The sequence below is a fragment of the Penicillium canescens genome (genome assembly GCF_028828765.1).
Source record: "Penicillium canescens strain IBT 15451 chromosome Unknown utg000011l_segment0_segment0, whole genome shotgun sequence".
In the NCBI taxonomy this organism is placed as follows: domain Eukaryota; kingdom Fungi; phylum Ascomycota; class Eurotiomycetes; order Eurotiales; family Aspergillaceae; genus Penicillium; species Penicillium canescens.
This window is the reverse complement of record NW_026703973.1, coordinates 2983953-2997083: the sequence shown is the minus strand read 5'-3', so window position 1 is coordinate 2997083 and position 13131 is coordinate 2983953. Positions and strand designations below refer to the sequence as shown.

The 13131-nt window shown below is 47.3% G+C and overlaps 5 protein-coding genes across 5 annotated transcripts; all 5 read left to right on the top strand.

Annotated features, from left to right (window-relative positions):
• Positions 1–267: 267 nt before the first annotated feature.
• On the top strand, positions 268–821 carry N7446_013853 (uncharacterized protein). Its single transcript, XM_058522592.1, has 2 exons — positions 268–575; positions 633–821. The coding sequence occupies exons 1-2, from the start codon at positions 377–379 to the stop codon at positions 761–763; spliced, it is 330 nt and encodes a 109-aa protein (XP_058366069.1). The 5' UTR covers positions 268–376; the 3' UTR covers positions 764–821.
• Positions 822–2368: 1547 nt separating this feature from the next.
• On the top strand, positions 2369–2775 carry N7446_013852 (con-10 family general stress protein). Its single transcript, XM_058522591.1, has 2 exons — positions 2369–2540; positions 2601–2775. The coding sequence occupies exons 1-2, from the start codon at positions 2415–2417 to the stop codon at positions 2715–2717; spliced, it is 243 nt and encodes an 80-aa protein (XP_058366068.1). The 5' UTR covers positions 2369–2414; the 3' UTR covers positions 2718–2775.
• A 1982-nt stretch (positions 2776–4757) lies between these two features.
• Positions 4758–6440, top strand: N7446_013851 (glutathione-independent formaldehyde dehydrogenase; the record flags this gene model as incomplete). Its single annotated transcript, XM_058522590.1, has 10 exons — positions 4758–4877; positions 4934–4959; positions 5022–5065; positions 5117–5290; positions 5339–5368; positions 5441–5500; positions 5599–5613; positions 5672–6050; positions 6111–6183; positions 6237–6440. 10 exons carry the CDS (start codon positions 4758–4760, stop codon positions 6438–6440), a joined length of 1125 nt encoding a protein of 374 aa, XP_058366067.1.
• Positions 6441–7183: 743 nt separating this feature from the next.
• Positions 7184–8427, top strand: N7446_013850 (sugar phosphate isomerase/epimerase family protein; the record flags this gene model as incomplete). Its single annotated transcript, XM_058522589.1, has 7 exons — positions 7184–7283; positions 7361–7457; positions 7517–7654; positions 7710–7868; positions 7934–8036; positions 8087–8262; positions 8310–8427. The coding sequence occupies 7 exons, from the start codon at positions 7184–7186 to the stop codon at positions 8425–8427; spliced, it is 891 nt and encodes a 296-aa protein (XP_058366066.1).
• A 966-nt stretch (positions 8428–9393) lies between these two features.
• N7446_013849 (DUF3433 domain-containing protein) lies at positions 9394–13065 on the top strand (the record flags this gene model as incomplete). Its single annotated transcript, XM_058522588.1, has 1 exon — positions 9394–13065. The coding sequence occupies one exon, from the start codon at positions 9394–9396 to the stop codon at positions 13063–13065; it is 3672 nt and encodes a 1223-aa protein (XP_058366065.1).
• Positions 13066–13131: the final 66 nt, after the last annotated feature.

Genomic DNA, 13131 nt, shown 5'->3' with positions numbered 1-13131 from the left:
GAGATCCTACCTTTATGACATATGTCTGGATATTGAAGCAATGATATGAAGATAATCAAAGTGCAATCAATTTTTTCCTCGCATTCCTCGATAGCTCGTGCTTATGACTTCACATGTCGAGCTTAGTTCTAGACCAATATCTTGAATAACCGGTCGTCACAATACGTGGTTGCCACCGGCTTTGATTACGCACTTCATGCGTCAGAAAGGTGATACAACAAGTAGCGCGTCCAAGCTTTGACTATGTATGACTTGTCTGAATAACCGGTCCAGGATCACTTCCAGCGGGTATATATACCGGACTCCTCTCCCCCTTCATGGCAACACGACTTGAAACTCTTTACCCATATTCACAAATTACTAAACTAAAATCGAAATGTCGAACCGTGCCGAAAGAATCGCAGAGGATGATTATGAGAGAAAGAATGATGCTTCGCCTGTGACCGGAACTTTCACAGATAACTCATATAAAGAGAATCGCTCAAACCTGAAAGGTCAGGTTCCCGTCCAGGGAGACAATGAGCGATATGAAGATCCCATTCAACCTCCATACTCTAATACTGATCAGCAGTTAGGTAAGTCTAGGTTATTCTTCATCAACATTCTAGTATTCGGCCATTAACAAAACATAGAGGAGGACGAAAACGAGGCGATCGATAAGTCCAACATCTTGAGGGGAGACCGCCTCCGCCATGCAAAGCCTCGAACTTCGAACAAGTACAATGAGGGGCCAGAGGAGGATGATTTGCCGGCCGAAGAATGATTCGCAATCGTTCTTTTCCTATCAGTCTTTACTGGACACCAAAACCCGAACTGCCTTTTTTGATAAAACTTAACAAATAACATTAAAAGCTCAAATTTGTGCTTTACTGGAGCCCCGTAGAGAATATGGTTTTAAGGTCATCTAGAGGCAGTATTAAGATCGGCTTATTGAGTGAAACGCGTAATTTGTGGAATTTTATTAAGATTAAAAAGACCAACTTGTGAAATCTTTTGGCAAAGTTCGCTAAAAGAACTGACCTTTAGCAGTCACTCACTCTCATTAACTTCCTTGCTTAGGGTGGCGATTAACATATTGCCGCCCAGTGGTCCTGGTTAAAATTGATCTTCAAGTCGTAGGGTTGCTTGTACCATGGATCGGCTACGTAAATATTATAACGCATCTATCTCTATTGTCACTATTGCTTCATACTTCGTACAGAATGGTCATGGACGTTGTGCAGCGGTGGGAACTTGATTTGCGCTAAATAGGACCGGTAGTTCAAGTAAGGTTCGACAAACCACTAGAAACCTGGCGTGCTAGCGCAAAGCTTCTGGAAAGGTCAATGTAATAAGTGGCACCTCTATCCGATGGCCTCTGCTAACAAAATATCGTCAAGAAAATTGACAAGGATGGCTATACGACCTGAAAATATATATGCACTTATACATAAACAAAATTATGGAATATTCATGCAGATTACATATACTCCAGGCTTACCAGCGTTTCATTTAGATATTCCTGCTCCCCGCAGAAGAGATTGGGGGCTAGGTGCCTGTCAATTTCGGGTGCATCTTCTACTGGGATTGTGAACGAAGGAGCTTTAAGCAGCTGCACTCCGTATGCCTAGCCATGGGAAATGGAGGGCTTTACTAATGGGGTTCCTACTTCAGGTAGGCAAGCAGGGCTTTGGATATCGTATCAATTCTGGCCTCTAGGCTAGTGCTTCGGTCGATTGACAATCTGCTCGCCATTAGTGCAATAATGACCACCGGGCTGCGCGAACTGACATACCGATATTGACCGATTTGTCCTTTCTGCTCACAGATCTTGGCCACCTAATAGTGGCGACAAAGCCATGCCATCGTCCAGAAGCCGGTCGGGCCCCGTATTGGGCCATTGACCACTTTCACCTGCACACAGTTGGACTGGCCGTGAATGTCGGCCTATGAATTAGTTACCGGGAAACAACAACAAAAAGCCAGTTCAGTCGTAATATTCATGCGTATTCTGCCTATTTCTTTCAAGATTATTTTCTGCCCCCTTTTTTTTGGCCACCGGTCGGCCTATGGAAAGCTTCAGCACGAACTGCATAAAAGTCACAGTGACGTAACGGACCTACACGGGACGAGCCGTTCTGGTCTAGAGCATAAACACGAGACCAGAAAACTTGGCACTGATATTGCCTCAACAAGAGCTGATCATACTGCTCTGCAGCTTGTCAGAGCATGATCATTATGAATTCATTGATATTTTGCCGAAGACATCAAATCGACGTCAAGGGGGCTTCAGTAAGACTTACTCATGAAACAGGTCGAGCTTGGCGTCGCACATAAATACGCAGTGAATCTTCCCGGCAGTATTCCAATTTAATCAAGTCAATCACATAACGCTCCATACTATTTACTACACTACATACTTTATACATATCACCATGTCCGATAACCCCAACCCTGGTAATTTCGCCAACCGACCTCAGGAGGAGGTCGAGAATATTGCTCGGAAGGGTGGGCAGTCTAGCCACCAGGGCGGATTTGCTTCGATGGATCCCAACAAGCAGGTTAGTAAAAGTGTAAAAGTGTTCATTATATAACACACTACCGCTAACACTTGTTTAAAGAGGAACATTGCCTCGGAAGGCGGTCACGCTTCAAGTGGAAGCTTCCAGCCTGGAGACGAGAGAGCCAAGGAAGCAGGCCGAAAGGGAGGTCAATCATCCGGGCAGCCGGATGAATAGGGTGATCTTATCCTCATCGTGAAGGCATATTGCTATCACGACTCACAAGCTGCTAGCCATTCTTGTGGGTGAGAATATAAAACGGATGAAGTTTTACGCTGGCAGTGAGCCTAGTTCTAGCAACACATTCGTTTAAGGAATTCAAGTTTCGTCGTATTCAAGAACAATCTCCTTTTACATAGTAAAATTGGGACTTCTGGCCCACCGTTTGGTATAGAAACCTTCACATCACCCCGCCCCTCTTTATGTACTTGAAAAATTTACCACTGAAAACTCCTTCCCGGGAGCAGACTGTAATTGAAGTCTTCAAGTTCCTCAGCCGCGCAGTTCAATTCTCTAGGAAAAAGGACGAATTTCGATTTAAAGTGATAGATCGGGACAGGGTATCGAGGTCCTATCACTAGTAGGAGGAGATCAATCTATAGAAACACAGGTATTATTGTTTCATGATCTGCATTTACTATTATATTGTCCGTCGATACAATTTACAAAGCAGTTTGCATGTGAAAAGCCCTGGGTCAATGAGCGAGATTTCTTGATCTTGCTCCTACGGTATATTTATGCGGGAAAGAAACTTTTGGCGAGGAAATGGACTAGGTTTTGCTGGCATTATTAGGTCCATTGCCAAATTGACGCATTTCAAATACTCTAAGCGAAAAGAAATAGAAATGCGCCAACGCTAATAGACACTCTGTTTCTGAGTCTCCGCGCTTGGATTCCTAGGCGACTACAGGAGTTGGTGAAGGCCGAAAGGTCCCAAAGGCTTGCTGAGATCGCCAGCTGGCTGTTTCTCGTTGGGAACATATTGGTCCTAAGTAATGTGGATTGCGTTTCTCCCACTCTATCTGTCATGACACGTTGTAGGTGTGATGCCTGGACAGGTCTTAGCCTCAGAATCAATTTTCACCAGAACTATACAGTTCCCTCTCGTACCTGGCTACGAGACTGCTAGTGAAGTTGCGGCATTTGGTAATACCGTCCAAGACTTCACAAGATGGGATCACATTGTCGGCGAGAACTCCGAGCTATGTGGGCCGCTGCCACTACTGCCATCGGCGCAAGGAGCTGCTCTGTGAGAATTTCATTGCCCATGGCGTCGTGGTTGATGGAGTCTTTGCATAATATACCAAATATCCTGCGGATCGATTGTTTAAGTTCAAGAACTTAATCGACGCGAGGCCACTCTGATAGAACCTGGGTCTTGTGCGGCACACGGTCTGGACAGACTTGCACCACGCATGGGATCCAAGATTCTTTTGTTCGGTGCGGGTCTGAGGGGGCTTATGATGGCGCAGCTTCTCTGTTAGAATTGTGCCAAGCTATTTCTCCGCTGTTTTCTTCACTATAGCTTAATCACTGTCAAGGGGCCAATCAACGGTTAGTAATAAATATTCTTATTTCTATGTATAAAAAAATACAATTTAAGGTGCTTGCTACTTATATTATAAGCGCACTGGTAGAACTGCTCTTAGCAGGCCTAGACTTAACTTAGTGTATTTCTCTAACGGGAACAAGCGCGATTCTGACAGTTAAATGTTAAGACTAGGTTTCAATCGCCTCGAGGGAGGTTCTCTTCAACAACTCCGACATACTCTCAGATCAAGGAAAATAAAGGTCTTGGTGCCTGAGGCTCAAGCTGCAAGCCACAAGCGGTCCACCGGCATAGTAGTTCCTACATGGAAGGACAATGACCGAACCAGAAGCCGAACCAGAGGCATTCTATAGAAAGCTGTCAAATATGTAGTAATAAGTTCCGACTCCACCGCCCTCATTTCGGTAAGTGCGGCGACTGAAGCTACAAAGAGAAATATTCCCCGCGAGCGGATGCGGGGGATCATGCAGCTCCCCCTCAATTTGGCCTTTGCGATGTTCCGTGAGGGGCAGAATTACAGTGTTTTGAGTTGATTTGAGCGCGACAATGGCCTTGGGTCCAATGGAGCAAGAGCGAGACAGGGTTGCGCCAATTTTCTACAAATACACCAGTGCCCCGCTGACCTCCGCTGAAATCTAATTGTCATCTCATATCCAAATTAATACACAATGGCTTCAGCTACTACTATGAAGGCACTGAACTACCTCGGACCTTACCAGGTGCGGGTAGAAGATGTTGAGAAGCCGAAGATGGAACATCCTGACGATATTATTGTCAAGGTTACCACAGTCAGTCCTCGACCAAGCTGAAATTGAGACGCGAAATAAACTGACTTGAATTTGAGGCTGCGATTTGTGGCTCCGACTTGCAGTAAGCAATGTCACTGCACGAGAATAATATGATCATGTCGCGTGAAATTAACCGAGCAATAGCATGTATGAAGGACGAACAGCTGCTGAGCCAGGAATCACTTTCGGTAAGATCTGGTTAAGCCGAAGGGTCATGAGAATTACTGAACAGGAGTCAGGCCACGAGAACATGGGAATTGTTGAGGAGTTGGGTGAAGGTGTGACGTTGTTGAAGAAAGGTGATCGCGTTGTTATGCCCTTCAACGTCGCCGATGGTCGGTGTCGCAACTGCGAGGAGGGAAGAACCGCTTTCTGTACTGGTGTGAACCCTGGTTTTGCTGGCGGAGCTTATGGTAGGATATGTGGATATAATGGTGTGTTCCTAGGCTAAACACTCGCAGGTTACGTCGCGATGGGTCCTTACCGAGGAGGTATGCGCTTTCCACAAACTTCAGACGATGCGCCTGGAATGCTGATCTGATCTTTTGTTTTTTTTTTTACAGGGCAAGCACAATACATTCGAGTTCCCTATGCAGACTTCAACGCCCTCAAGCTACCTCCGGGTAAGGAGCATGAGGCGGACTTCGTTCTTCTTGCAGGCGAGTACCGACCTCTCTTATGCGCTACCGCTTCGAGTTCCTTTTACTAACAATTATCTTAGATATCTTCCCCACCGGTACGCGTGACCCCACCATTTCCTTTCAGCTGATCCCCCTCTAATACACACTCTATAGGCTGGCACGGTGTCGAAATCTCTGGCTTTCAAGCAGGAGAGAGTATTGCAGTCTTTGGGGCTGGACCAGTCGGACTCATGGCAGCTTACTCGGCTGCGTTGAGGGGAGCGTCCAACATCTACGTCGTCGATCGTGTGGCCGAACGGCTGGACGCAGCCAAGAACATCGGTGCTATTCCCATCGATTTCACAAAAGGAGATGCCGTCGACCAGATCATCGCTCACAACGGGGGAATGGTTGATCGATCGGTGGATGCTGTTGGATACCAGGCTGTCGACTCCAACGGATCTGCCGAGAAGGCGAACATTGTTCTTGAAAACATGATTCGCGTGACGAGAGCCTGTGGAGGCATGGGCATTCCTGGACTCTACGTTCCTAGGTATGGTATTATCACAAACGTATATCGCTGCAATGCTCTAACAATATTCCCCACTTCCAGCGATCCCGGTGCTTCTGATGCTGCCACTGCAAATGGAATGATTAGTCTGAGCTTCGGAAAGCTGTTCGAAAAGGTACCTGTTTGTCTGACTTCAATCCCCTCAAATTACTAACATTTTATACACAGGGTTTATCCCTCGGCACTGGACAGTGCAATGTGAAGGCTTATAACCGATACCTCCGGGATATGATCATTGCCGGCAAGGCCAAGCCAAGCTTCGTGATTTCACACGAGATTGCACTTGCTGACGCTGAGACCGCCTATGAGAAGTTCGACAAAAGGGAAGATGGATACACGAAGGTCATCATTCACCCCAACGGTGGATTTTGATCTGTCATAAGTAAATCCTTATATACCGCCATAATAAAAATTGATTTGTGGTTGCCTTCGCCTGGAATATGATCAGACATATGACTCCCATGCCTCTACACTCACTGGCGTAAACGAACACGTAGCGTCGACTAGGAAGATTTGACTTTGCGACTGAAGCTGCCCTCCATATTGTAGAAGTTGAAAGGCACGCCCACACACACACACATACACACATACATTCGAAAGATAAAGCTAAAGGTGGCCGGCGATGCGCACGCGAAACTCCCAAGTCCCCCTCATACAATGTGTCAGAAAAAGGTCGGAACAACTCCGATACAAACAAAGACATGACGAAATCATTCACATTCATCCCTCCTTCATTAACAAGTCAACAATCATAATGCGAGCCCAGTGGGATGTTCAACAACACCATCCCCGCATCTCCAGCAGACTTCGTGGGGGCCTATCCCTAAAGAGCATTCTTCGCCGCAAATTGATCAAGCTTGGCATAGGCACTCTTTAATGGAGATCGCCCCCGAAGTGTGAGCCAATAAGCATGTCCAGTTGTCGATTTGGGTGGGCCACACGGGGACGGGGAACATTCCCTATTTTGGTCGCAGCGGAACTGATCTTCGATGCGGAGAAGCTATGGCGCAAGCGTACAAGCAATCATGAAAAATATATAGTATTCCATAATCCTGTTCGACCTTAGCTCCAAAATCAATTCTCAGCTGTTCAGCCACGCTATTTCCTACGCAACCATGAGAATTGACCGTTTTCGCTCCGCCTGGGGAATTGCCCCGGGGTCTAACTTGGACAATTGGGCTCAGATTTTCCCGCAATTGAAAGCGCATGGATACAGTATGTCAATTGGCACCCAGAACCTGACTGGGATCATTACAGTAGGACTTTGAACTAACGATACGTGATTAACAAAGGTGGCGTTGAAGTAGATATCCACCCACTGGAACCAAGCAGGGACTTCCCGCGACTGAAGGAAATTTGTGACCAGACTGGCCTTGAAATTGGGTTGATGTGAGTATCTAAATTCAAGATGTCACACAAGAAGAGTGTGACTAATTAGCGCTGAACAGGATTCACTCGTCCTGGTTCCAATATCTCGGTCCTCGCCCGGCAAACACAAAAGCAGACCACCATCTGACAAACTACCGAAACCTCCTCCAATTGGTCCAACAATTGAAGCCCTCGTATATGAACTTCCAATCTGGAGAGTGAGTATGCACTTTATTCAAGCATGGATGTCGCATCTCTCACACCTCAATCTAGGGATCTTTGGGATGTGGAAGAGTCTATTAAATTCTACAAGGGCACGCTAGATATTGACAAGGAGCTCGGAGTCTTCGGTCGAGTGTGGCATGAAACACACCGCAACCGATCCCTTTTCACACCGTATGCCACACGGCGCATCCTAGAAGCTGTTCCGGAGTATGCGAATACTTAACTGCAACCATTAACTTACAGATGAAGCAAATTGCTAACTGACAAGACAGGCTCCGAATTAACGCCGATTTCTCCCACTGGATGGTTGGATGTGAGAGAGTCCTAGATGTCAGCGAGGGCGACAAGATAATGATGAACGCAATCATTCCACACGTAGGAAACCACAAAGGCAATAACAATAAAACACGCTAACAATAGGTTAGGTGTACCACATCCACGCACGAATCGGAACAACACAAGCATCGCAATGCCCGGAGCCTACCAACCCCGTCTTTAAAGAAGAGAGGGAATGCTTCGAGAGAATCTGGAAACAAGTTATCCAGACTCGGGCCAAAGACTCTGGTCCGGATTCGAGACTTATTTTTGTTCCGGAATATGGGTGAGTGGATTTCTAGATGATATTGTGTTGATGTTAACCGTTCTCAGACCATTCCCGTATCATCCGATCGGCAGCGCTAAGACTCATGGCGAGGTTGCGGATGAGGAGGGTAAACGTTTGGAGGTTTTGTTTAGGGAGTATGCTGGAAGTTTGGCTGACGCTTGATTGCTTTGAAGTGTGAGTGATATCAGTGAACTGGGTGTTGGAAATATGTTGGAAAATCATTATACATAACGTCAGCAACAGAAATTTATAAAGTATAAGAGATATCACACGTAAGTGTATATGAAGGGTATAGATTCTTCCCACGTTTTTGCGGCTGATTGAAAGATGACTGATACAGTAGTTTGCTTAGAGTTCTGCGTGGTTGCAAATTCACTCCGGCGCTAGTACGAATCCTGCTCTACAGTTTGAGTCCCCCGTTCATGTGGCCATTGGAGATAATTAACCCACAGATGACACTTTACTGTTTTTGAAAAATGCAAACAAGAAAATGCAAGTCTCCATTGCACTACGGAACGTATCAAGCTATACCATTAGTCTAGCTTGAAGTGCCACGGTATGTAGTACAGTATGGCTCTGGAAAAGGGGCTAAGCATCGTCCCAAAGCCGTTTAGCCGCCCCCACATGCTAAATTGCTTCACCGTGAAGTTGATCAATAGGTCAGGTTTCAGATACCAGATTAGAGTCACCTTTCCAAGACAAAATTAGTGCCAGACGTCCCAGCAAAAAGCGGGCGACCATGGGCGAGGCTCCATAGAGTGCCTTCTACAGTGGTGGCGAGCGTGCACGTGATCCCCAAGACGAGCGAGATCGGCTGTCAGCTGTCAGCATAGGCAAGCAACTGCAAGTCAATGCCTCAATATCGCGTGTTGACATGAGAACCCCAACTTATAAGGGGGTTGTGACGGAAACGTGGGCGATTTGAGTGTTCGGCCTATCCGAAGCTGCGCCACGCCAAGTGTGCAAACCCTGCAAACCTTATACAACGCAAACTTGAAACGCGCCTCTTCTGAGTTGTCACTTGTCTGAGTCCGAGTTTAATATACAGGACGACTCAGAAACCGATTACGATGCTTCTGGGTTGCCCTGTCGATCTCTGGGCCTAACTCGTCCACTGGGGAAGGGAAAATGACCGAGCCACGAGATGGCTCGGAGAATTCAAGCATTCCACCAACGCAAGAAAAGAAGTATTGGGTCCCAACCTCGTTGCGGCGTCCATATCTTTTCACCGTTGCTGCTCTCTTCTTGTCCATGTCAATTGCGATCGAAGCCATTCGCCAATATTCCAATCGTCACCAGGGTCTCGTTCGTCTCTTCTCTTACACGGAACTGGCCAATTTCTCCACAAGGCTCCCCACGTACTTGCCAACAGCATTCGCTGTGCTAGCAATGACACTATGGAACATATGTTCCCTCGACGTGCTGCGGCTGGAGCCGTACTTTCAATTGGCCAACCCGAAGGGAGCCCCCGGGACAGTGCTGTTCACCAACTATTGCTATTTCTTCGGCATTTTGGCTCCGATAACGGCGATGCGAAATCGTCATTGGATTGTGGTCTTCGTCTCATCTACTGCGATGATACTAAGAATGGTTCTGCCGTCCCTAATGTCAGGGCTTGTGGCCCTTGAGGAGAATGACATGGTTTCCTTACAGCCTGTTTATACCTGGCCCAGTTTGGTCAACCTGGAAAACCAGAATGATTGGCTGGCAGAAGACAGACATCATTCCAGAAACCGAACGGAGTTTCACGCAGACACCTTTTTCTTTTATCGAACTCTCGAATACGCCACACCACCCATCTCGAGGCCAGTAGATTGGGAATATCGTTCGACTTGGCAATTGAATCAGCCAGCTTACTGGGCCAATTTGAGCTGTACGGAGGTAACGTTGGAAGACATTGTTCCTCATACGTGGAATATATCCAACTCGACCAATGCTGCTTCCAAGGACGGCTCAGCAGCAGCCTTGACCTGGAACATACGCAACGTTCAACTCGAAAATGCTCCCGAGTGCAAATTGGATGTTTCCCTGAATAGCTCCTTTCCAGATCATAAAGGATCGTTCCAGCTGCGACACTGGGAGCCTCTTGATCCTGATAATACTACCAACTCAACATCGACCTTGAATCTCACCGGGTGCGAGTCGTTTTCACTGATAGGCCTCGCTATCAATCTAAACACTATATCATCGGAGGGTTTAGTATCCAATGCTACGGTTTTCGGATGTCGGAGCGCATATATGCACGCGATGGCGGAGATCTCGCTCCCCGCAAATACCTCTGTCGCCACTATTACAAACGTTTCTAAAACGAAGACCAACATGACCTCATCAGATATCAGCATAACTGCCCTCGAAAACAATTTTTTTACGAGATACCGGCGTGGAAATCTTCGATTGTTGGGTCCCGGGTACCAACATTCCAGTTCTGACTTGACTGGATCGACTGACCTGAATGGCACGTTGATCAGCCTGCTGAAGCCCCTGACAATTGGCGACTATCAGCAAGAGATTCGCCACCTTTGGAACCGACATTTCACTATCTCGATGAATAAATTCTTCAACACCACAGCTTCCCCGATGCAGATCAAGGCAAAGCAAACCACCCGTAGGATTGTTTATAGCGTGAGCTCTCATTCTGCCATAGTCGCGGAATCCATTCTTCTGGCATCGTGTGTCTTGCTCATTTTCATGTCCTTCATGTACCAACGTCGACCCAATTTCCTGCAAGCCGACCCCGGCTCTATCGGGGCGCAATGCGCCATCATCACAGACATGTTTACTTCGACAAACCCAGTGATCAAATCCGATATCGACTTTCACACGGCTACCCCGCGACAGCTCCGCCGATTTGCCAGATCGCTATGGTGCCGATGGACTGATGGGCCAGAGGGAAGACAGATAGACATCATCCCGCACCAAGGGGATGTTGCATCTTCGAATCCACGTACTTCTCGGCTACGAGGACTTGCTCGAGCTCAACGTCCAGCAAGGCCAGCACGGCGACCAAGGGCTAATGCGAAGCCTCATTTCGTGAAGACGCCGTGGTTCTTACTCGAATGCATAACAATAGCGGGGGTTCTTGCTGCATTCGGAGCGTCTTTCCAATTCATTCATCTGGACAAGCTCGACTTACCTACCACTGGGGCGACAATCCTCTATCTATATTTGATATACGGACCCACCGTCATAGCCTCAATTATCAGCTCCCTCTTCATCTCAGTCCATCGTCATTTGAGTAACTTGGAGCCTTGGGTCCAACTGAAGGAGGGCATGGCCTCAGCACGAAAATCTCTGACTGTGAACTATGGCTCCAAAACACCTATCACGATCTGGAAACAGTTTCGCTCAAACGCACCTCCTGTTTTAGTCTTGCTGTCCTCGGTCTGTTTGGTAGATTTTTTCTTGACCGTTGTCAGCAGTGGAATGTTCGAACCAACAGTCTATCACTGGTTTGAACTTACGACGGACTTGACGCCCCGATATAACCACTCTCACTTCTTTAGCCCTGACGTCAGGGTGGATTTTCACGGTTATAACCTGATCAAAGATACTTTGTCCACCAACCATTCTATATTGGCGTGGACAACCACCAATACCTCTTATTTTCCCTTTGAAATTCGACAAGACGACGAGTACCTGGATTGGAAGATGTACACAGCCCGAACACGTGGTATTGGCGTCAACCTTCAATGCGCGGAAATCTCTTCCAGCAACTCACACATCGCTTCCGAAAATAGAACCTGGACCTATACTCTCTCTCAGAGTTCCGTTGATACGAACTGCAAAGTGGAGCTCCAACCAACTAGGCATCACCGTCATTCATCCAATGAATCAATCTTTTTGGTTGCACCGAAAGACTCAGATCTATCATGCCAGAAGTCTTTCGTGCTCGTGAGCTATGGAGCAGCAACAGCCATGGATACAAGTCTCTCCGCAAATCCAACCGCATTTCACTGCGAGCCAGAGATCCAGATCCAAGACTTTGATATCAATTTCGGCGCCGAGGGTTTGATCAAATCTTATTCGCCAATATCTGGCAGCATGATAACCGAAGGATTGATGTTCCAAAACGCGTCAGATAGTCTGGCGGCGTTCACGCAGGGCTTCACGCGACACCACCACGGATCAACACTCGTAACGAATGAAATATACGAAACCTCGAAACTACACTTCGCATCTCAAGACCAGACCGCTCTGCTGGGTGCCACCAAGCTCGTCTACCAATCAACTTTCAGCATGCACACATCACTTTGGCGTGATCTGTATCTTGATGCTCTGCCAAGCGAACCACGCGTAAACCCAGTGAATGCCACTGTCACGGCAGCAGTATGGGGAATCCCACCCTCGGACACGACAATTGTCATCATGATAATCATTCTATCCTTCGACTTCGCCGTTCTCATAGCCGTCTTCTGGCTACGACGCAAATACTACAACGGACCGCCTGTCCCTCGCTCGATCGGCTCTCTGATGCCATGGATTGCACACAGTCGCATGCTATCTGATATTCGGGGTACTGTGAACTGGAGCGAAACCGAACAGCGCGATCATCTTGACGCACTTGGACGGCGGTTCCGGTATGGACAATTCGGTTCTTCGGGTGAGGGTGGTGGAACGGGGAGGGTGGCTCTTGACTATGATGAAAAGGCCTCGGAAGATAGCCGGGGTGAGGAGTATGAAATGGATGACGCGTCTGGCTTGGGTTTCTCTTGTCCAGGACATCCCTTGGAGGTGTCATTGGCTGCAGTGGGATCCGAGTCGACGCTTGTAAATACACGTACTACTGCACATAGTACCTGAGTATTTTCAGGATTAATGAATTATGACAACTATGACTTCAGATTTTGCATTGCTGCGACTATGTAT

Excerpts from the sequence above, each read along its gene's own strand:
- N7446_013852 (XM_058522591.1), top strand. The coding sequence starts at position 2,415 with ATGTCCGATAACCCCAACCCTGGTAATTTCGCCAACCGACCTCAGGAG. Across the intron at positions 2,541-2,600 it reads CGATGGATCCCAACAAGCAG|AGGAACATTGCCTCGGAAGG; the intron begins GTTAGTAAAAGT and ends ACTTGTTTAAAG.
- N7446_013853 (XM_058522592.1), top strand. The coding sequence starts at position 377 with ATGTCGAACCGTGCCGAAAGAATCGCAGAGGATGATTATGAGAGAAAG. Across the intron at positions 576-632 it reads TAATACTGATCAGCAGTTAG|AGGAGGACGAAAACGAGGCG; the intron begins GTAAGTCTAGGT and ends AACAAAACATAG.